Below are 21,998 nucleotides of genomic sequence, written 5' to 3' on the forward strand. Positions count from 1 at the left end.
ACACTACACTACAGTCACTAAATGTACACATAACTTAATTTTTTTAGACCCCCCCCATGGATGAAATTCTACGAAACTTGGCATACCCCCAGAGAATGTCAGGTTTATCATACACATAAAATTTGGTGCAGTTCTGAACATCTTAACTGAAGAGAGGGGCGATTAAAGCAGAATGATATTGCATTTTCATTTTTTACCGGGGGGGGGGGGGTGCAAATCACAAATGAGTGATTATGGGCTAGGTTGATGTGGGCCCTTGAGACCAACATACCATAAAAATGTCTTCATCCTCGGTGCCACGGTTCAGGTAGTTATTTAGGAAAAACTGCATTTTTTGGGTTTCGGGTGGCCCAGCGCGGGGGGGGGGAGTGGCCCCCGGGGACAAAACGAAATTTTTCCGTAAAAGTCTAGTGGGGCTACATACCCACCAAATTTCATGTGCCCCGGTGTTCCCGTCATCTACTTCCTGAATTTTTGGTCAACAATACCCGGGACACCGAAACACCTAACTACTATAGGCTGGGTGAACTCAGCCTGATCTGCCGGCGATTTCTTTTTCGATTTCTTAAAAGATTGAGCTTGGTCTGGCGAAAGCCAGACTAACCATGGACCTCATAGTTGCAAAATGCAAGGGAACATGAATCAGCCTATTATTTGCACGAACAATAACGGACGGTAGCTCTTCAACTTGGCCCGTTAAAATGTGTATGAACAGTCTAGCAATGTATTTCATGAAGGCCCTTTTGGACATATCAGTTATTTGCACCACTGGGTAAAACGACATTTTGTTTTAGACTACTGGTATTTAATTTGTGCATTGACAATAAAGCTGAATATCATATGAACTAGATGACTAAACTTATGCATATGTAGAAGAAGAAACATTCACAAAAATGACCTCTCTTCTTAATAGCTGTTGAAAACTGCATGGAACTGACAGGGATTGTTTTCTTTAATAATAAATAAATAAATACATTATGCTGCTACCTTCTGCTTTTCCCAAATACAATGTAGCCTACAGGTGTACCTTTCATCAGTCCAGTTGCAATGGATGGACTGTGATGAACTGCCCTACTTGTGATTGTTTAGAGATTTTAAAAGTTTTACAACAATGCTACAAATCTATTCACCTTTGCAGCGCCAGTAGGCGACTTTGTGTGCAACCCGCACACACACATTACAAACAAGCATACACAACAAGTTTCAAGAGTGGGGGATGGAGTAGAAGATGGAGACAAATTCATTAATATGACTTATTTTCGCGGAATGGATGTACAGGACTGAGCGGTGGTCATATTTTGTACCGCTATGTGGTACATCTAGTTTTTTTCGTTCTTTGACAAGATTTCTGTGCAATATGACTTGGTGAGGTTGACTTCCGGTCGTTTACTCATCAGGAGAAATGTAATGGAGAAGCTTGCCGCCAGCTGTACAGGCAGAATCTTTTGTAATTTCCTTCTGGTATTAAACTGGTTTAATATTCAGTGGCAGCTATGTAGACACCATTGTGGTTTTACATTGTCTGATGACATAAGAGAGACAAAAATGCACTGATTGGGCCCTGACCAGGTTTGGCCAATTGATGTTCACAATGGCAGCAATGTAGCCTACCATATTACAGTAGTCATTTGCACCAATTGAGCTATGTAAGAAGTATAATGGATATGTGTTCAGTTGTTTGCCAATAAACAACTTGGCAGACATTTTCCTTAATTCATGTATAATACTGAAAAAAATGTAGGCATGTCAGAATTACAGATATGCCGCTTACATAATGTAGCCTATAGTGTTTTTTTTTTTATGTTTGATGACAGGATAGAGACATATGTAGACTAACAATATAATTTTAATGTCCTAATGATCAGCCCACTTATTTGTATGTCCCGCAGCTGACATGGAACGTTATTAACCGGTTCGGGAACTTTATTTTTTTGTTCTAACCAGTTCAGGAAGATAAATTTTAGGGTTGAACCGAAAACCTGAAATTTTAAAATACTGTTTCTGTTCGGAACGATTCAATTGTGAAAAATTCTGGTTCAAGTGCTAACGCTAACCTACTGGCAATGTTGACTAACTTACTGTGCCAACCACACATGCTCTTAGAGGGACACACCTATAACAGGTTAGGTGACATCCCCTGGGGCATTAACCGCTTTAACGGCCAACTAAAGGGCTATTCTGATGGGGCCACATCAGATGCAGGTGGCAATTCGCCTTATTCACCCGGCGGACAGAACGAGGCTAAAGGGTACACTTGCCATATATACCGAAGTCCAGCAGATGGTGGTGGCAATGCACTCAGTTTGCAAACTGCTAAAAATCTCACTGAAGAAGAAGAACAGGCCAGCGAACCCTTCTTTTTCGGTGAGCTTTTTTTTGGCAGTTTGCAAACGGAGTGCATTACCGCCACTACCACCACTTTGCTGAATTGAGGTGTAATGGCAAGTGTACCCTTTAGCCTCGTTCTGGCCGCCGGGTGAATAAGGCGAATAGCAGGACATCATGGGGAATATGGGTAGGGGGTGGCCTGGAGGACCAGACCCAATCTGAAAGATTAAGGGTCTGGCCACAAATAACGTAATGGCCCAACTCGAGGGGCGGCACCAGGCACGCATTTGAAAATCTCACTGCACGCAACACTATACGATCAATGTTAACTGACTGATTCCGGACTTCGACGCAATTGGATAACATTATGTCTGTCATCTGTTTAGCTCGCCTCTGGCCCGCCTATATCAGATACACAGATATGATTGGTTCCCCGCGATGCAAGGGGCAAAAGTTACATGCATCATTACTCGTTGCCAGAGTCTCTCGCTGAGCAAAAGCTTCTACGAGAACTCTGGATTCCCAGGGTAGATAGGGGGGACATATCAACAGATGTGTATGGCAGCACTTACAGGGGAGAACTAACTTCAGATAGCCCAGGTAAAAGGACCAGGCCAACCCATGGGCCACATTCATCCGATGCGACTCACAGATCTCAGAGATCTCCACTGCACTTGGAGCCTGAAACGCGCACACACACACACACACACACACACACACACACACAATGTTAATATATAATGTGTAAGTAAGTAGTTCTTTGTCTTTTATTTTGTATTTCATTAGTATGTGATATTCCTATGCACAAGACAGATTTTCCTTCTTTCTTCCACTTAGCCACTTCCTGGGCTTTGATTTCTTTGCTAATAGAAGGTGCTGATATTGTATTAGTTCAGGATGTGTCGGTTCGGCATTTATGCTATTATATCTCACAGAAACTTCTCTAGAAAGCCACAGAATCAAATTGGACTTTTCTGTTGGTTAAACACTGAGTCAAAAAGAGGAAACAGCTGACTGGGTCTGTGGCGTGCCATTACTAAAAGGGGAGCTTGCAGAGAACACTTTCACAGAATAATGATACTGCTACTTTGATGGTTCATTTTGTGCTTCATGTCAGAAACTCCATGAAAATATACAAATAGATTTTACAGCAGAACATGATCAAATATATTGCCAAAAATAATCTGTTGGCAAAGAAATTGCCAAGGTGCTGTTTTGTTACTTGAAAAACAACTTCCTTTTGTGAATAAGCAAGTTTTATTGTTGTTGTAAAGAAGGGCAACTTGGCTATCCCATAACTTAGTACTGCACCCATACCCAGAGTTGTATAAAGTATCCGAAACCCACACTTGAGTAGAAGAACAGATATTTGATCAGAAAATGACTTAAAGGAATTATCCGGAGTGAAATGCACTTTAGATCGATTTCCGGATGATTGGGGGTACATACGTTGAGTTGACATCAAAATTATGTCATTCGGATGTGTTTTGAGAAAGTTCGATTGTACCGTTTTCAGTCACAACTCGTAGCCTGGAAGTGAGCGGGGCATTTCAATTGCGCCGCTACAAAACGCTATTTTTGTACCTCTTCTACAGTTACACAACATAACACTTACGTGGTAGTGAGTAGAGGGTCCCTAAAGCCAAACCGAAGTATCCCGAGGTCTTTATGTGGTCGAATAGAGAGTCCAGAATGAATTTCATCAAGCCAGTACCTTTCCGGGAATGTTGCCATCTTTGCCGCCACCTTGAGGGGAAAGTCCGTAGGAGTCTTATTGCTGTGTAACACGCTCTGGAAATTCACAATTTCGTCGCCGTTTTAAAAAAAAAAAAACATAGTCCAGTCCATAAAACTTCATTTCAATTTCGAAAGAAATACTGGACTATGTTTTTTTTTTTTTTTAAACGGCGACGAAATTGTGAATTTCCAGAGCGTGTTACAACACACTCAGCAATAAGACTCCTACGGACTTTCCCCTCAAGGTGGCGGCAAACCACGTAACTACCACGTAAGTGTTATGTTGTTTGGAACTGTAGAAGAGGTACAAAAATAGGGTTTTGTAGCGGCGCAATTGAAATGCCCCGCTCACTTCCAGGCTACGAGTTGTGACTGAAAACGGTACAATCGAACTTTCTCAAAACACATCCGAATGACATAATTTTGATGTCAACTCAACGTATGTACCCCCAATCATCCGGAAATCGATCTAAAGTGCATTTTACTCCGGATAATTCCTTTAAGTAAAAATAATCTATAAGCATATCACTTAAGTAAAAGTCTTAAAGTATCTATTATTTACAGTACTTAAGTATGACAAGTAGCCCATTATAAAGCATACTTAAGTACTGAGAGTAGAAGTACAAAGTACTAGTAAAAGCTTTTGAGGCCAGGTGGGGTGACAACCCCCTCCCTTCGTATGCTTTTAATGAAAAAGAAAGCAGTCAGAACTTTGGATATGCTATTAAGTTCATGCAGCATCTTAAAACTTGGTGCCTACACTTGTCTTTCAAGCCTGAACAAAGGTATGGCTGCCATTCATTTTTCACTGCTGCTTCCTTTTATAGGCCTTTAATGACATTTATCCAACATGTTTAGAAAGGCAGCTACATCACACTCCATAAACACACTTTGAAAGCCAAAACAAAAGTGCTAAACAAAATGCTATTCATGACAAGCAAGCAGTTATAATTTTAATTTAATTCAGCTCCTTACAACAGCCTTCATAGGCCTTGGTGTGCTATATTTGCTCTGTCACTACGTCTGCATTCATTGCTCATTCTTTGGGTTGCAAATATCTAACATACTGAATGGAAACTGTGACTTTTGTTTTCATTTGCACATTATTTTAGCCTACTTTCTACTTGCTTTCTAATGCTGCTAATGAAAATGTAGTGGAGTAAAAGTATACCGGTACATTTCATTTAAAAAATGTACTAAAGTAAAAGTAAAAGTAGGAAGAAAAATAAAAACTCAAGTACAGATACTCCCCATTCATACTTAAGTATTCATACTACTGTACTTAAGTATTTCTACTTAGTTACTTTACAACTCTGCCCATACCCCAAAACAAAGAGCAAATAGGGGACCAAACCTTACACATGTTTGTGTGTGTGTGTGTGTGTGTGTGTGTGTGTGTGTACATGTCTCACCAGCAGCCCAGATATCTTGAGTAGTAGATAGCAGGCAGCTAGGAGGAGAACCCTGCCCCTCTCATCCCCACTGAGAGCGTCTCCGCTAAACACACACACCAGGGTCAGGACAGCCACCGCGGCCTGTACTCTCCAACACACACACGCCCTCAGCATACCGCTCACACTGCTGTTGTACCTGTGGATGGGATACTCACCTCAAACACACACACACACACACACACACACACACAAACATGTGTAAGGTTTAGTCCCCTATTTGCTCAGTCCCACATGAACACCCCAGACATGCATACATAAACACACACACACAACACTGCACTGAACCCATAAAATGATGAGAATTTTGGAATGAGTTAGTCTGACTGTCTTGCAAAATGTGCAATTAGAACTATGCTTACACCAGATTTAACACTAAAATACACACTGAAAAATAGAGATGTCTACACTTACCGTTGCATGAAATGCGAGGTGGCCTCTTCCACTAATAGACAGGCTGCATACAGGACGACGCCCACACCCAGGCCGTAGAGAACCACTTTGGCCTGGTTGAGGATGGTGTTGTCGGACACACACACCCCTGCCATCAGAACACACACAACACTGACCACCAGACCACACACCTGTGGCAACCGCCCCCGAGGTCTCGGAACCACTGACTCGTACACACTCACTGGCATCATCTGTGGGACCACACACACACACACACACAAAATGATTTGTTATAAGATGTTAACATTAGGGTGACTCCTGTGTCACCCTTTGTTCAGTGATTACACTTACGCATAGACACATATTTAAAAATATCTCATTTACATTTAATTTTACACTTACATTAATCTCTGGCTATTTTAAGGTTAGGCTAACCTCTTTCTTGTGAGATGTTTTGCAATAAGTACGTACACACACACACACACACACACACACACACACACACACACACCTCATACAGCCCCCAATGAGGATGAATCATTACAGTTTTTGCCCATTGCTTACAGACTAAAATCTAATGCTTAGACCAAAGCCTCAATACCTAAACTTCTTGTAGCCTACTTTAAACACTGTGTATTACATTAATACACAGGATTAGATGTTATAGTCCCTTGTGCCAAAATTCAAGGTAAAAACACATTCAGAAGCCCCTACTCAAATTAACTTAAAAAAGCACGCTAACCACAAATCTGCCAACCAATGGTCACAAACACAAGACAAATGGCCCATCCAACAGCAGTATATAGTATGCGGCATGTCACTGGGGTTATTAAGTGGGCACCCTCATTCACCGATTTTTCGTTAAGTTAGGCCCACAACATCTCATGAAGATGTGAACAGTGAAACCAGCGTCCTGGAGACACTCCCCTCCATGCTGCCACCATATTACCACATTGAAATATCCAATACCCAACATACTCTTAACCAGCCTAGGCATGGGCTAGGTTGGTCCGTCCCGTTGATGTGGACTGAACCATAACCATAAAAACCCTAGCCAACCACCATCAACCTAGGCACAGTCCGTCACAAACACAAAACAAAGGAGCCAGTTAGCTTACCTTAGCTTACGCCCCATGTTGCCACCATATTACCACAATAAACATTCAAATACTCTTAACCAACCTAGGCACGGTCTACATGATAGAATGGAATGGCTATGAAAGCACAAAAACACAGCAGTATTTGCTAGTACACCGAGTGTAGAGTTACGTCCGTATTAAAGATGTTTGCCTGGCTGTAGGCTAACTCTGTCCAGAAGTCGCCAAGTAGTTGGCTAAAATTAAAAGTGAACTTATTATGAGTTAATTAACATAGACAAGCGTCCCAATAAATTATTCCTGCCAGTGTGTTTTATGCTATCGATAGTGTGGAATATCCTAGGCTTTCTAGCTACATAAAGAACGATAGTAAAAGCTCCAATTTCAGTTTCAGCCCCTTTCGTTCAGAAATTCTAAAATAAAGATGTTTTTTAATACTTCAAAATAACATTTGATAAATGAACCTTACATTTTCCAGTAGCCATAGATGTGTGTATATTTGAACAAAGTCTGGTTTGGTTCTTAGCAGGAGCATTTACTGCCAAAATCCTATTTTCTTTACTGTGCGCTCGGAGTTTGGTGCTGGGCTGGTGGGTGGCCACTCACGCGGCACATCTTTCTGAAATCAAAATTCCACCGGAGCTCCAAGCGGATTTGTATCCATCACCAGGTGGCCCCTCAAATTACCCTAGCCTGGCCTGGCTCTACGGTCTGAAGCCGGCTATTGGATTTTAAAAATTGGTCGGCGGGCCGCATGATATAACATTTTATATCATTTAAATGATTACAATAACAAAGTAAATTTGTTTTAAAATATTAATTGCTTTAAAAAATACTGCTAATTTGATGCTGTTTAACAAATGTATAAATGGTGCACTGTCACTTTAAGAACAATTCACGTTTAGTTCTTCAATGATCTTTTGCCAGCTCTGCTCAAATATAGCCTATGGCTCTCACCAGGGTGCGATTTGTGTAAAAACCAGAGGGGGGGGGGATAGGGTTGCCACCTGTGTCTGACAAAAATCCTGGACATTTTGACCATCCAATCGACCTTTTTGTTTGTAAGCAACGGCGCCTTTCGCACATCTAACCCAAGATAAAAACCGTCATTCTAAGCGACAATTGTATAGCTAAAATGAGTAAGAATGACAATTTCTAGTTATTTGGTTAGTTAATTGCTTTATTTAATAGCAGACCTTTATTATTTTGTTATATTTTCCACAGTTTTTAGTTGTGGACACCTGGGGGCAGTATTGAGAAAAAAGGGGGAATACATAATTAGGTTCTGCTTTTTTGCTTATGTGGAATAAACTTTCCTTTCTCTGTCTCTCCTTGTCCCACACACTCTCCGTCTCCACCTTACCATTTCTAATGAACCTCCACGGTGCGTGCCCCCACCACCACCACCCATGTTATGCTACGTAATTTTTGTAGAGCCAATAAGGCTGTGCATACGTTTAAGGACGTAGGCACGCTTCAATCAAACTGAAATACACATTTTGCGCATCATGTACAAAAATCCGGGACATTCAGTGTCCAGGATTTTTATTTTCCTGGACAGACCATGAAAATCCTGGACAATCAGAAAAATCCTGGACAGGTGGGGGATGATTTTGAATAAGTTTGTTGACTCCTCTACTTTTGCTGCCTCCATCCTTTCTGTATTTGTTGTGTAAAAAAACGTTGTATATGATGGCCTACAGTTTTTTTCATCTGCTTACACACACTTTTAGCTTATCACACTATTTTCTAAACATGTCTTTCAAACACCATAACCCCACATCAAGTCTGCAAAACCGTAGCCTACACTAATTCTCGGTGTTTGGATCAGTTTTCAATTGCCTAAAACACATTTTGCAAAACACAATACACATTTTTCACCACACAGGGTGATATCAGGTAAAATGGGCCATCAGCTAAAATGGGCCATTTAAGGTTTGGGGGTCCCAGCCCCTCTGGAATTTAGAACCAATGACTGCAAAGGATTTCAAACTGTTGTCATAACTGTGCTTGACAAGTAACAGGTGATTTGATTGGTTTATGGTTGCTATGGTGGGCGGGGCAATAGTTCAAATCAAGACTGCAGCAGAAAGCTGCATGGTAAGTAGCCTGGCATATCAAATCTAACTAAACTATTATAAGGATGATAAATCTATAAAAAAAAAAAACATGCACATAAAAAAACTATGCATAATATCTGTCTTGATGGCATCCACCAGAAATAATGCTGTTAGTTTGGTATATGAACTTATTTTTTGTATAAGTGATGTTTTTCTTAGCGGCCCAATTTACCTTAACCCACTGAGGTAAAATGGGCCACATGGTTTCAGCTAAAATGGGCCATCCTCTGTGTCACTCACAAACACATACATATGTGTGTGAGGGTGTGTGTGTGTGTGTGTGTACACACACCCATGCACATACACATTCACCACACACTCGAACACCAACCAACACGCACACATGCACGGACACAAACACACGTACACACACACATTCACCATGACCCCCCCCAGTAATAATGGTGGTCGATATTTTATTACAGTGAGTATGCCAAATGTGAATGAAGTGAGAGGAGAGGAGAGAGGGAGAAGGAAAGAGAGAGGAAATGAGAGGAGGAAGGATGAGAGAGGAGACAATGTTTTAATTTTTAATATATCTGTTACCAGTTTTGTATGATTTTTTGTAATTTGCAAAATGTTCAAAATGTGTTGTTCACACACACACACACACACACACACACACACTGATCTGTCACTGATCTATTCACTGATCTGTGCTGTTCCAAAATGGTCTTTTTTAATTGCACATTTGAATATGTGAGTTTACACCCACAATGTGTTTTTTTTAATGGCTCAAATGAATATTGTTTTTTAAAATTAAAATTGATGATAAATTACCATTCCCTTTGCATTTTGACTGGCCGAATGCTTACCTGAAACAGCTGTCCCATTTTACCTGAAACTGCTTATGCAAAAAAAGTTGGCACAGTTGATGTTTCAAGAACTGTAGGGCCTAAATAATTATATTTAATGACATAATTTCAACACAAAATGATCAAAAACAGTCATTAGTAATCATAAAAACACTTGGAAAAGGCATATATAGTATTATATTATTTTCCCAACTGATTTACCAAAAAGTGGCCCAATTTAGCTGATATCACACATTTTCAACTCACAAAAATCTAAGAGGAAGTAACATGATTTAATTTCTCAAACACAACCTATCAAAATGCCACACTTATTCGCCACTTATTCACACTCAGTCCTAAATGTACAAACACTCATTACTTTACTGAACACCACATCCGATCATTGTCTTAGTATAGGCCTATGAATTACTCTATGGTGTAGACCCTTTCAATCCCTTTCAATCAAATGTTCAGAACCAATGCAGATACTTTGAAATGAAAATGAATTGGACTAACGCTCTACTAATGTTCTACTAAAAGTCGACTTTACGTTAAACTATGAATATACCTATGAAATATACGCACGCCCAACTGCTCCCCCGGACACACACACACACACAAAGTAATTTGATAGTAGTCAGTAGCTAATTTATTACTTTAGAAAAAGCAAATTCTGTCTGGCCAAATCAGTTTTTGCAAAACTCCATGTACATCTGGTGGTCATTGTATTTTGCTTCCTTGTTCTTGTTGGCTGTAAAATACTGTATTCACAACAGCAAATTGTTTGGGAAAAATCACTTTTTGGTTGATGTTTACTGTATTTCACCTTCTCTCTGTAGATTACTTTCACTCTTGTATGGAAATATACTGTACATAGAAGCCCATGAAAGACAGTAGAGTTTTAGGTTTTGAGCAACAGTGTGTATAATGAATCCAAAATGTCATATTATGACAAAAGTGTTTATAATGTGAGGTGAATGTTTGCTTTAGAGATATGTGTGACATTTTGAATGTTGTGTCATTTTGCTGGAGATTTGAGGCATTTTGCATTTTGTGGGTTGTGGGTTTTGTGTGTAGAGAAAAAAAGACACAGAGTTTTAAAAACGTGTGTGAACAGTTGTAAAAAACTGTAATAGAGCTATAATTGCACTTAGTTGTTAGCGATTGACCAGGTTGCTTTTTCAAATGAAATGCGTTTGTTAGTGTGTAAACAATTACTGGGGAAAAAATCTTGTGTGTGTGTGTGGCGGGCGTGTGGTGGGATGGTCACTGTAATGGATCCTGTCTTCTGTTCAGATCTAGCCACAAGTCCTTGTCGACATCGCAGGTGATGTCTTCTCAGGCTAGGCAACGGTAAAGATATCAGCTTGTGTGCCATATGCATCCTTGAACTGACCCCACCTCAATGTCTCTGCCTGCCCCTTCCATTGCTTGCAAAAGAGGCATGCAGGTATGTGGTTGGTGGTCATATACTTTTCATTGGTCCACTTTAAATAATTCTTTGATAGGTTTTAGAAATGGGGAGTAAAGGGGCAAATGCAGAACTGGACATGGGTACTCAAGGCCGGATGTACAGAGAAAGCGCTAACACCAAGTTTTTCTATGCGCAGAAAGCGAACACTGTGCTTTGCCATATTGCGGGGAATTTACTAAGCTGTCACTTCATTACGTAAACAGAGTTCATCACTGTCCTACCCCGCCCCCTTTACAATACTAATTGCGTGCCCACAGCTGAAAAGTTGAATAGAGTTAACCAATTGCAAAAACGTTAGTACATCTGGTCCTCAATGTAAAAGTACACACTTGAACAGGTACACAATAATTTACCTGAAGTCTATTTGTAGTGCTAAGCCTCTGATTGGTGTTAAGTTTTCTCTGTAAGTGCTTTCAGGTAAGCTTATGTGTATGGGTTTTACCAATTACCAGATGTGCTTGCATTTTATATAAGTGTTTTCTCAATAATAACAGGAGATTTCACTTTTGAACTAATTTAAGAAATCATGTGTAGTGTTTCGCAATAAGTGTGTTGCAGAATTGCAAACAATGTGCAAAGCAGAAAATGTGTTTAAGCTATGGTTACACAGTGTAGTATGCTACAAGAAGTTTAGGTATTGAGGCTTTGGTCTAAGCATTCGATTTTAGTGTGTAAGCAATGGGCAAAAACTGTAATTACATTTTTAGAAAGGATTGTTAAGCTTTGATTGCAGTGTTTCATTTTGGCATAGATGTGAGTTGAGTTAGAACCGTAAGTCACTTATATGGTTTAACTACCTCTCTTTCTGCGTGTTTGTGTGTGTGTGTGTTGCAACAATCAAACCGAACGATATGCTTCAACACGCAGACATGAACCACAATAATTCAGTACATATGTACATCAGTACATCTACATCTGTCATTTATAATTTCCAAAATAACACCTCCAGAGAACCAGTAAATGGGCCCTAACACCTGTGTGTGTGTGTTCATGTGACATCCCGTCTACCAGGATGTGTACAATAATTATTCAAATCATGCATGCAAAGCTCCCAGATCAAACCCATGGCCAGTCACCCAACTTGGGGTTGGAGAATGTCCACTATCTTTACAATGATTTACAAATTTTTTTATAGGAATGAGGCCCAATGTATAATCAAAGAGTCCAAAAGAACCTACTTTTCGGAACAGATAAATGAAAACAAGGACAAACTTTGTAAAATTTGTGGAAGGTTCTGAAGAATCTAGGATGCTTATCTAAGACCAAAGCACTCCCAGTTCTTGTATTACTCTCTCCATTGATGGAAAATAGGTAAATAAGAAGGAGGCTATATTGGCAATCACTTTAACATTTATTTCACCTCAGTTGCCCATAAACTTGTGGAGAAGTTACCACCCAGCCCAAGTTTGTACGGGCCTGAACACATTCAGGATTTTTATGCCAAGATAGGTGTGACTCCCAATAGTTTTTCCTTCAATCCTGTGTCAGCAGAAAAAATCGGTGACATGCTAAAGGGCCTTAACTAACTGCCAAAGCCACAGGGCTAGATAATATCTCAGCCAGGTTCTTAAGAGGCAGCTGATCTCATAGCCCCTTTTAGTGCTCATATTATTAATCTGTCCTTGGAACAAGGCACTGTTCCTGATGACATGAAACATTCTAAAGTCATCCCACTTTTCAAGAAAGGTGAAAGGTCTGATCTGGGAAATTATCGACCGGTTTCTATTTTGAGTGTAGTCTCCAAGGTCCTGGAGAAAGTAGTTCATGAACAATTTTATCAATATGCTGTGGATGCCAAACTCCTCTATGAATTCCAATTAGGGTTCAGACATTCAACGAACTCATGTCTACTGTACCTAACTGACTTCATTAGGGGCGAAATAGATGTCGGCAAGCTATGTGGCATGATCCTAATTGACTTACAGAAGGCCTTTGATACGGTCCATCATAGCCTACTGTACAATAAGTTGTCAGCCCTGGCATGCCCTTCCGCCTTAAGATGGTTTGTTTCCTACCTCTCGGGTAGATCCCAAAAGACTGAATTCCAGGGTCATATATCCAATGAACAACTGGTAACCTGTGGAGTTCCCCAAGGGAGCGTCTTAGTGCATGCCACTTTGCAAGAGGAATTAAGTAAGATCAGGGTCTGGCTATTAGACAATAAATTGTCTCTTCATGTGGCCAAAACTTAATTCATAGTGTTTGGCTCTAAACCAAGACTGTATAAGAAAGAGTTGTCCAGTATCAGCCTTGGTGGGCAGCTCTTCCCTGCCAAGCCCTCAGTGACCTATTTAGGATGCTGTTTAGACAGCAACCTAGATGGGGGGAGCATGGCCTCTAAGGTCATGGGCAAGGTTAATGCCCAATCCAGATTCCTAGCTTGGAGAGCTCCATTCCTTGATGCAGCGAGCCTCAGACTGCTAGCCAATTCACTGGCCTTATGCTGCTTTGATACGGACTTGGCTCATGGTATGGTGGTCGAACTAAGGCCCTAAAAGACAAACTGCAGGTTTCTCAGAATAGGTTAGTCAGGGTAATGCTGGGGCTCACATCAAGGGATCATGTGGGTAAGCTCCAGTTCCAACAGCTGGGCTGGCTCCCCCTGGAGGCTAGGGCAGTACAGCTCCAGCTCAGGGTGGTCCATAATGTTTACAATCATAAGGCACCGGCATACCTTAAAAATCACTTAATTAGGAGTAGGGATGCCCATGCGTTCCACACCAGAGCTAGTAATGCAGACTTGTACTTGCCTAAGTTCAAAACAAACATTGGCAAGTGTACTCTCAAATATAGTGGTGTGGTGAACTGGAATTAATTACCTTTGTAAATTAAGAGCATAGACAATTATCATCAATTCAGGAAAAAGGTAAAATCCTGGCTCATGGACAATTTAAATCCCTAGTGACACTAGCATGTCTTCTTCCATGTGAGTTGTTGTCGGTTGGTGTTGTTATGTATGCACATTGCACTTTAATACAGAAAGGTAGGGTTAGGGTAGATTCTTTTATATGTTTAGCCTCTCATAGTCTATGATGTATAATTGTTTTGTTTTATGTGGATATATTTTAATGGGCTTATTTTTTCCTTTACTCCCATAACAATCAAACCTCGCACAGTGAAAGTATACATGAAAAGTAAATTTTAAGTTTCTTGGAAAAATCTATTTTAAATATGCAAATGAGCTCAATACTATAAGAAGCCATAAAGTCACAAGTAGAAAAAACAGGGACCAAATAAATAACATATTCTTGTCCATTCAGTAAGTTAACGTATGCATAAACGCGATACATTTGAAGTCACTTACCACCTGGGTCACTTGCCACAAAAATACTTATATTGACCTTAAGAATTCATTGCGATCTTGCCTCCAGTTGCTTTCTAAATTCTTTTTTATTATTATTATTTGCAAACAAGCCTTACCTAATGACATACCCCCACAGATAACATCAGAAGAAAGTCAGAATAGCCATCTTAGTCATTACAAACTCACAGTTGCCTGATTTATTAGATGAATATGACTCAGAGGGGAAGAACTAAGCAAAGAACAAACCAGGAACTGAGGGGTGCCAGAACCAAGAGCCACAGAGAAGGGGTCCAGGATCCAGGCTGGATTTTTTTAAAAGAAAAACATAAAAAAAATAGAATATGTATTCTATATATTTCTGCCTAGGATATATTCCATAAGTGTGGAGCCATGTGCATATTCAAATTCACTTCAAAAGAAACCTGTGATACAAAAACACTTACTTTTCATATATACCTTTACTATGTAAAGTGTTATTGTGGTAAGAGTAAAGGAAAAATTAAGCCTATTTGGGTGCATTTTGGGCATATTCGATTAGTGTATAGCTCATTTGCATATTAAAACTAAACTTAAACTTGTCATACAAAATCTTTTACTTTTTATGGGTACTTTCATTGTGTAAAGTTACATTTTGATAGGAGTAAAGGGAAAAAATAGCCCCATTGGGGGTGTATTGTTGCCTGGCCTTCTTGGCACACATCTCGGATTGATGAAAATGTAACATATTTCCTTAACTAGGATTTCTTAGGACTTTTAGTATGTTGTTCTGGACACCTCATAGAGATGATCTAAGCTGCAAAAAAATATTTTACAATTAGTCTGTGTAAAACGCTACTTTGCCTGGACTAGGCAATGCTGTTTAGAGTTCTCAACGGGCCTGAAAATTACAACCCGACCCAACCCGGCCCGTGGCTTTTAAAGCCCGGACCCGATGTAACCCGACACATCAACATGAATTATCTGCCCGAACCCGGCCCGCGGCCCGACGTAAAACATAGGCTACGTTTTGACTGTTAAACCCTGGCTTTATTTAGGTGAAGATTCAACACATTCGCGTGACAATTGACTTAAAACGGTGAGTTTCTCCTCTTCTGGCGTATCGTGACGGAAGAACCATGCCAACTTTGGATGCGGTTATCTTAGCGATACTTTTTGCAATAGGCCTACCCTCGATATACATATCGTTGGAAAGCTTAGTTCATGGCCGTTCATGTGAGCACAATAACTTAATTTTGTAAATTTTACCAAAGCGACTGGTTTCGCCTTGCGGGGTCACATATTTAATCAGCACCTTGCATTTTGAGCATTGCACATAACCTGCAGAATTTTCATCAGAATCCAGCACCACTCCAAACACTTTCCAGACTTCTGATTTCCCCACTCCTGTAGTAGCGACGGTGAATTCACCTGCGGCAAGTTCAGCCTACTTTTCACCAACTCCATCTTCTTCTCCAGGCTAAAGGCGTGCACGCACGTTGCACGCAGCAGCATACTTTCTTTACGGTGAACAGCTGCGATGATTAATAAATGTTTTTTTTTTTCACTGAGCAGAAAAGATTAAGCCCGAGGTCCGACCCGACCCGAGTCATTTGCTTATATTTTCGACCCGAACCTGCGGGTCCCGTCGGGTTTGTCGGGCCGACCCGACCCGTTGAGATCTCTAATGCTGTTGAGTCAGTTACATAAAACAGATTGGATAGACGTGGCATAGATATTCTTTACGTAAATACTAATGACTAACACAGCCTACCATGTTTGACATGAAATAAGACTAGGCTACAGTTCAAAAACTTTGTTCATTCCAGTTTGTATTTAATCATATTTTGTATTTTCTTATAATCTAATTCACTGTGAGATTTCATTGTGAATGAAATGTGCTAGTTTAGCAGTAGTGATGTGACCCTCTCATAAGTCTGCCGTTGTGAAGAGTCAAGAGTGAGCTCACCTTGTGTGTGTGTGCTTCAGGCTGCATCCTTCTTCAGTGAAGCAATAAGAATACTCTCAGCTCTACACCACACACAAACACATAGTCAACCACATGGCGTCTTTCCGTGAAGAGACTAACACACAACTGAATCAGTCGTTCCCCACCCCTCTCTTTCTTCTTTCATCCAGCGTGTCTCCTCGCGCATTCTTTCACTTTCACTTTGAGCTAAATGTGAACAGCAGATAATTCTTTCCAGGAAGCGATCAGCACTGAATAGCCTACGGGCTATGGGCTATTTATTGGGAAGTTTGTTTTAACTTGCTAAATAATATTACTGCATATATTTTCCATCATGTCACAGAGTCTGTCTTTACAAACTCTCTCTCTCACACACACACATACAGGCAGAAATTCCAATGTTTTACATGACAAATAAAGTAAACAAGAAGTGGAGAGTGACAAAGAGCTTCATGCATATTTTATTCAATAGTAAAAAAGTGATTAGTCCCATAGGGCATGCTTACATGGTCTTTACAGTAGGGAGATCCAGAACAGCACAAGATAGAGGGAGAGAGAGATAGAGAGAGAGACAGAGAGAGAGACAGAGAGAGAGAGAGATATCACATCTCAGAGGATTGCTCCCTCAAAGCAAAACACCAAGAATGAGACCAAATCAGAGAATCAGACAAACCAGCTCTAGAGCCTCCAGCATCAGAATCATAATAACCAGATTGAATAATATCATAAAGAAAGGAGAGTAGAGTCCAGCCAAGTAGAAGAAGAGGGATGGGAGGAATACAGTTTGTCCTTAAAAATGTGGAGACACGCTTAGCTGAGTGTCTTTAATAGGCTTTACATCTGAAAGGTCCATGCAATCATGCTCCAGCAGATACCGTGGGTGTTTATAGAGAGATCGAATATGCACGCAGACACACACACACACACACACATTCTCACATACATACTGGCTGACGCACACACATACTGTACATACATACATACATACATACATACATACATACATACTTACACACACTCCACGTCAACAAAGAAACTGAAATAAAACCACAGAAGGCTTCACACCTTTTTTAGGAGCATTAGTATCTGTACAGCAAAAAAAAAACCTCAAATGTAAAAAACCAAATAACTTAAATAAAAATGATTACCCCACACACCCGTACCCGCCCATGATATATTTATATATACAACAGAAAAGTCTCCCGCTGTCTGAAGAAGCTTGCGTGGCCAAAAATCAGGCTGCTGTTGCATTTGCGGCCAGGAGGGAGTGCTGTGGGAGCGCACAGTCACACGGCCTGTCTCCACTGTTCCCAGACCAGCAGCAGCTCAGCTCTGCATGACAGTAGCAGTGACAGTGTCTGTGAGGGTCTGCTCTGAGGCCAGGCCAGAACACACACACACACACACACACACACACACACACACGCACGCACGCACATATACACACACACACACACACACACACACAGCATACACACACCCTTACCCCCACCCACTGCAAAACCTAAATGGAGAGCAACAGCAAATAATACACAACTCATATAAGGAAACTAGACCCCCATGCCCCTACAAACTCAACCCCCCTATTCCAGATAAGATTGCATTGCAGAGAGCTTGAGAATGCTTCTTTAATTCCCATCACATGATAAATAAGATGTTTTAAGTTTCTTACTTGTTTAATACTAGTAGCAAAACATGGTTGAAGAGCAAACGTTTAGTATATGATGCTTTGTGAAATAAATTAACTTACCCACACTGACACACACACACACATACACACGTTTTTAATCAAATGAAATCATGCACACACACTTACACACTCACAACACACACATACACACTCTCCAGTCTTCCGGTATAAAACCAAATGTTCCAGCATTCTAACCGTTTTCATTTGAAAGGAAAAAAGAAAGCTAAGATAAGATACAATATAAAGCCCTCTTCCAATCCAAAGCATTATCTAACCACCTGCTCACACACCACATGCACACACCTAAACACACTCTTTTCTCCACTTGACTCATCACTTGAACAAATAAGACACTCCTTGTTTCCCAATGGCCTTTGTATCCCACACTCATCCCCGAAAACGGTTACACACACAAACACGTATAGAATGCACGCTCTCGTAACAAGACAGCGCACTTGTTGTTCATGACACCAGCAGTGCAAGTGTCATTGGCCACAGCAGGACCAAACGAGAGATGAGGGTCGGGAAGAAGGGAGAGGAGGACACAGAGGAGAAGAGAAAGAGGAAAAGAAAAGAGCAGAAGCAGAGGAGTGGGTGACCGAGGATAAGAGAAGAACAGAGTAGAAGAGAGGAGAGGAGAGGAAAGGAGAAGGGAAGAGAAGATAGGAGAGGAGAAGAGAAGAGAGGAGAGGAAAGGAGAGATGAGAGGAGATGGGAGGAGAAGAGAGGAGAGGAGAAATGGACAGGTGTGTCAGAGGCGCACAGGTGTGTCAGGGGAGGACAAGTGCGTCAGGGCGGAGCGAACACGTGGAGAGGGATCACTGGATATTGCTGTTGTCGTCGGTGCCGTTGGCCTCGGACTGGCCTAAGCAGGAGGCCAGCACTTCTCGGCGCGGCGGCATGCGCTCGTTTATACGGTCCAGACCCTTGGCCTCTTCAAAACTCCTAATCTTATGCTGAGGAGAAAAGCCTCGGATCGCTGCAGAGAGAGAGAGAAAGCAAGAGAGAGAGAGAGAGAGGGATGGGAGGAGATAGAGAGCGAGAGAGAGAAAGCAAGAGAGAGAGAGGGATGGGAGGAGAGAGAGAGATAGAAAGCGAGAGAGAAAGCAAGAGAGAGAGAGAGGGGGGTGAGAGAGAGAGAGAGCAAGAGAGATAGGCGGTGGGGTTAGAGGAGAGAGAAAGGGAGAGGAGGATAGAGAGGGAGGGAGAGAAGGATAGAGGATGGGAGCGAGAGGAAATGCAAGAGAAAAAAGAAAAAAGAGAGAAAAGGAGCGAATCAGCATCTACATTCTTAGTATTAGGAAGCTCATTCTCACGCACACACGTAAATGTAAAGCCACAAAGACAGGTTTGGTCTGTTTGCCCATAGAAAACACACACTCCCACACACACACATACAAATACACCATAACACTGAAGCAAACTAAAGCCTACATACTAAAGCCAACAAACACATACTCCGACATGGAGTAGTAAAACAGTTTTGTAAAAACATGGAAAGACCGACACACTGTCTCTACTTCACATGGACACCACTGCAGATGGACACGGACTCTGGACTCGGAACCGGTTCCTCCCGGTTGGCCCCCTCAAGAGCCAGTGTCCATCTGGGTAGAAAAGGCATGAACACAAGACTTGGAACGAGGGGGGGGGGGGGGGTCAAGGGCAGAAGGTTAGACATTTGGTGTAACTCACCATCAGATAGAAGTATTTAACCTTGAATAATTGACGCTGAATGTGTGTGTGTATAAGTGTGTGAGTGTGTTGGTGTGGCAGATCCTACTTGTTGATGAGAACACAGAGAAGGCAGGAGAGTGTGTGCTGGTTATTTGTAGTGTGAACCAAGATGCCAGCTTGTAGCCGTTCATTTCATGTCATGTCATGTCATGAGGTGTTTCAGCAAAGGACCGGCCTGGTCCAGTTACGGTTCTGTTTATATCTAATTAATATCTGATCTCTTGCTGGACCAGGTAGATCTACCTCACTTAGCCACCAACAACACCATCAGAAATAAGTTTTCCACATTCTGAGCATGTCAATGCCACATCCACCAGCTCTCTTCTGAAAGCTGGCCACAGCTGGCCACAGCGGGACAACATGGCCACTGCACATGACACAAATACCTTGCTCTGGGTCCACTGGCATCTGTTTACTATAAATTAATCATTAACCTTTAACTTTTAACCGAGACATATACACATGATACTGTATATCCTTCACAGTCCAGGACACACTGGGACCTTAGGGTAGAGTAGCTGACAATACTCTATGTGGTCAACTGTAGACATAGTTTGTTTTTCAGATGTAAAAAACGTTGGCATTATTGTCTAGATGTCCAATGCCGTAAATAGATTTCCATTACCATACATTGATGTTCAGCAGGTTTCTGTACTGTAATTATGTATGTTAGCAGTTTGGCAGTTAACAGCTGTATATGATGTACTTGTGGTGGGTCTAGTGTAAGATGGCAGAACATTGGGGGTAGGACAGGACACACACAGTAGAAGGACTGAAGAGGGCAGTGATAATCTGAAGCTCTCCACGGCATTGCACTCAATCACTTTTATCTAAGAGTTGTCTTTGGAAGCTAAAGGGTTCAGAGGGTTTGTCACATTACATTCATTCCCTCCTCACACCGCGCAACCAATCATAGCACGGCGCTTGATCCTGACAGAAAGTTTGCAGCCAATCACAATGCTGAATGAAGTGCTGCCAGGAAGAGATCACATTATCACTTCAGATCGCTCGATCCAATTGGTCCAAATCACAGCTGAAATATGAAGAAAGGGATTACAGGACTGGATTTTATAGCAGGGCATCACAAGGTTTTCATTTTACAGCTGAGTCATTCTGAGAGTGCTTCCGAGACTATGGGCCAGTGTTTGTGTGTATGTGTTTGTTTTGTGTGCATGTGTATATCGGGGAGAGATGGAACAATGGGGGAGGACTAAATCGCAAAAAGTTGATTCCATAAAGATAGCTAGAGAAAGACAAAAACAGATAGAAAGGAGAGAGGGAGGAAGAGAGAGAGAGAGACTGGGTGGATAATATACAAAATGTTGCAGGCCCAATGTGTGACGCTGCAGCCAGCTCCATTATGACCCCATACCTTGCCAGTTGTGTGATGTCACAGCCAGCTAGCTGCATTGTGATGGCACAGCCAGCCAATGACATTCTAGAATCATAACCAGTCTGATTGTGATGTCACTATAAGCTAATTATGTGATGCCACGTGTAGCCCCACTCTGATGTCTTAACCATTGTAGAGGTTTATGATGTTGTGCCTGTGTGGGGCAGGGATGGGAGTGGGGGTGGGGGGGTCCTGTGTGTGTGTGTGTAAACCAGATAGCTGCCAGCCGGTGTTAGCATCAGTGACTACCACAAGCCGCACCCCCACTAGCGGACACTGGGTGGCCACAGTCACTATGCAACCTGCTTTTGACTGGCAGCACACACACACACACAGAGGCTGGGCAGTTACCTTCTCCGTCCTCAGCCTCCGTCTCGATGGCTTCTATGGCCTCAATGGTAGCTGGGGACACACACATACGCAAATACACGCACGTACACACACCCACGCACACCCACACATACACACACACACACGCACACACACACACACACACGTAAAGACAGAGAGAGGAGGCCCATGGGGGTAGGGGGTT

General features: G+C 41.6%; 2 protein-coding genes across 3 annotated transcripts in view; both read right to left on the bottom strand.

Annotated features, from left to right (window-relative positions):
• The window catches only part of sting1 (stimulator of interferon response cGAMP interactor 1), a 34,020-nt gene extending 17,199 nt beyond the window's left edge, over window positions 1-16,821 (bottom strand). For both annotated transcript variants that reach the window (XM_076287579.1, XM_076287578.1), the window contains exons 1-4: window positions 16,644-16,821; window positions 5,931-6,160; window positions 5,478-5,655; window positions 2,901-3,009 (exon numbers count right to left, since the gene is read on the bottom strand). In XM_076287579.1, the coding sequence (XP_076143694.1) occupies window positions 2,901-3,009; window positions 5,478-5,655; window positions 5,931-6,160; window positions 16,644-16,670 (544 nt within the window). In that variant the 5' untranslated portion in view covers window positions 16,671-16,821. The remainder of the gene's footprint in view (window positions 1-2,900; window positions 3,010-5,477; window positions 5,656-5,930; window positions 6,161-16,643) is intronic.
• Window positions 6,167-21,998, bottom strand: part of ppp3cb (protein phosphatase 3, catalytic subunit, beta isozyme) — a 32,138-nt gene continuing 16,306 nt past the window's right edge. Inside the window, exons 12-14 of the mRNA XM_076287580.1 lie at window positions 19,218-19,312; window positions 16,401-16,414; window positions 6,167-11,407 (exon numbers count right to left, since the gene is read on the bottom strand). Coding sequence (XP_076143695.1) covers window positions 11,386-11,407; window positions 16,401-16,414; window positions 19,218-19,312 — 131 coding nt within the window. The 3' untranslated portion in view covers window positions 6,167-11,385. The remainder of the gene's footprint in view (window positions 11,408-16,400; window positions 16,415-19,217; window positions 19,313-21,998) is intronic.

Source organism: Alosa pseudoharengus, unplaced genomic scaffold (assembly GCF_046254945.1).
Source record: "Alosa pseudoharengus isolate Yale_2024_CS ecotype anadromous, Long Island Sound unplaced genomic scaffold, YU_APseudo_1.1 YU_APseudo_1.1_scf_16, whole genome shotgun sequence".
NCBI lineage: Eukaryota > Metazoa > Chordata > Actinopteri > Clupeiformes > Clupeidae > Alosa > Alosa pseudoharengus.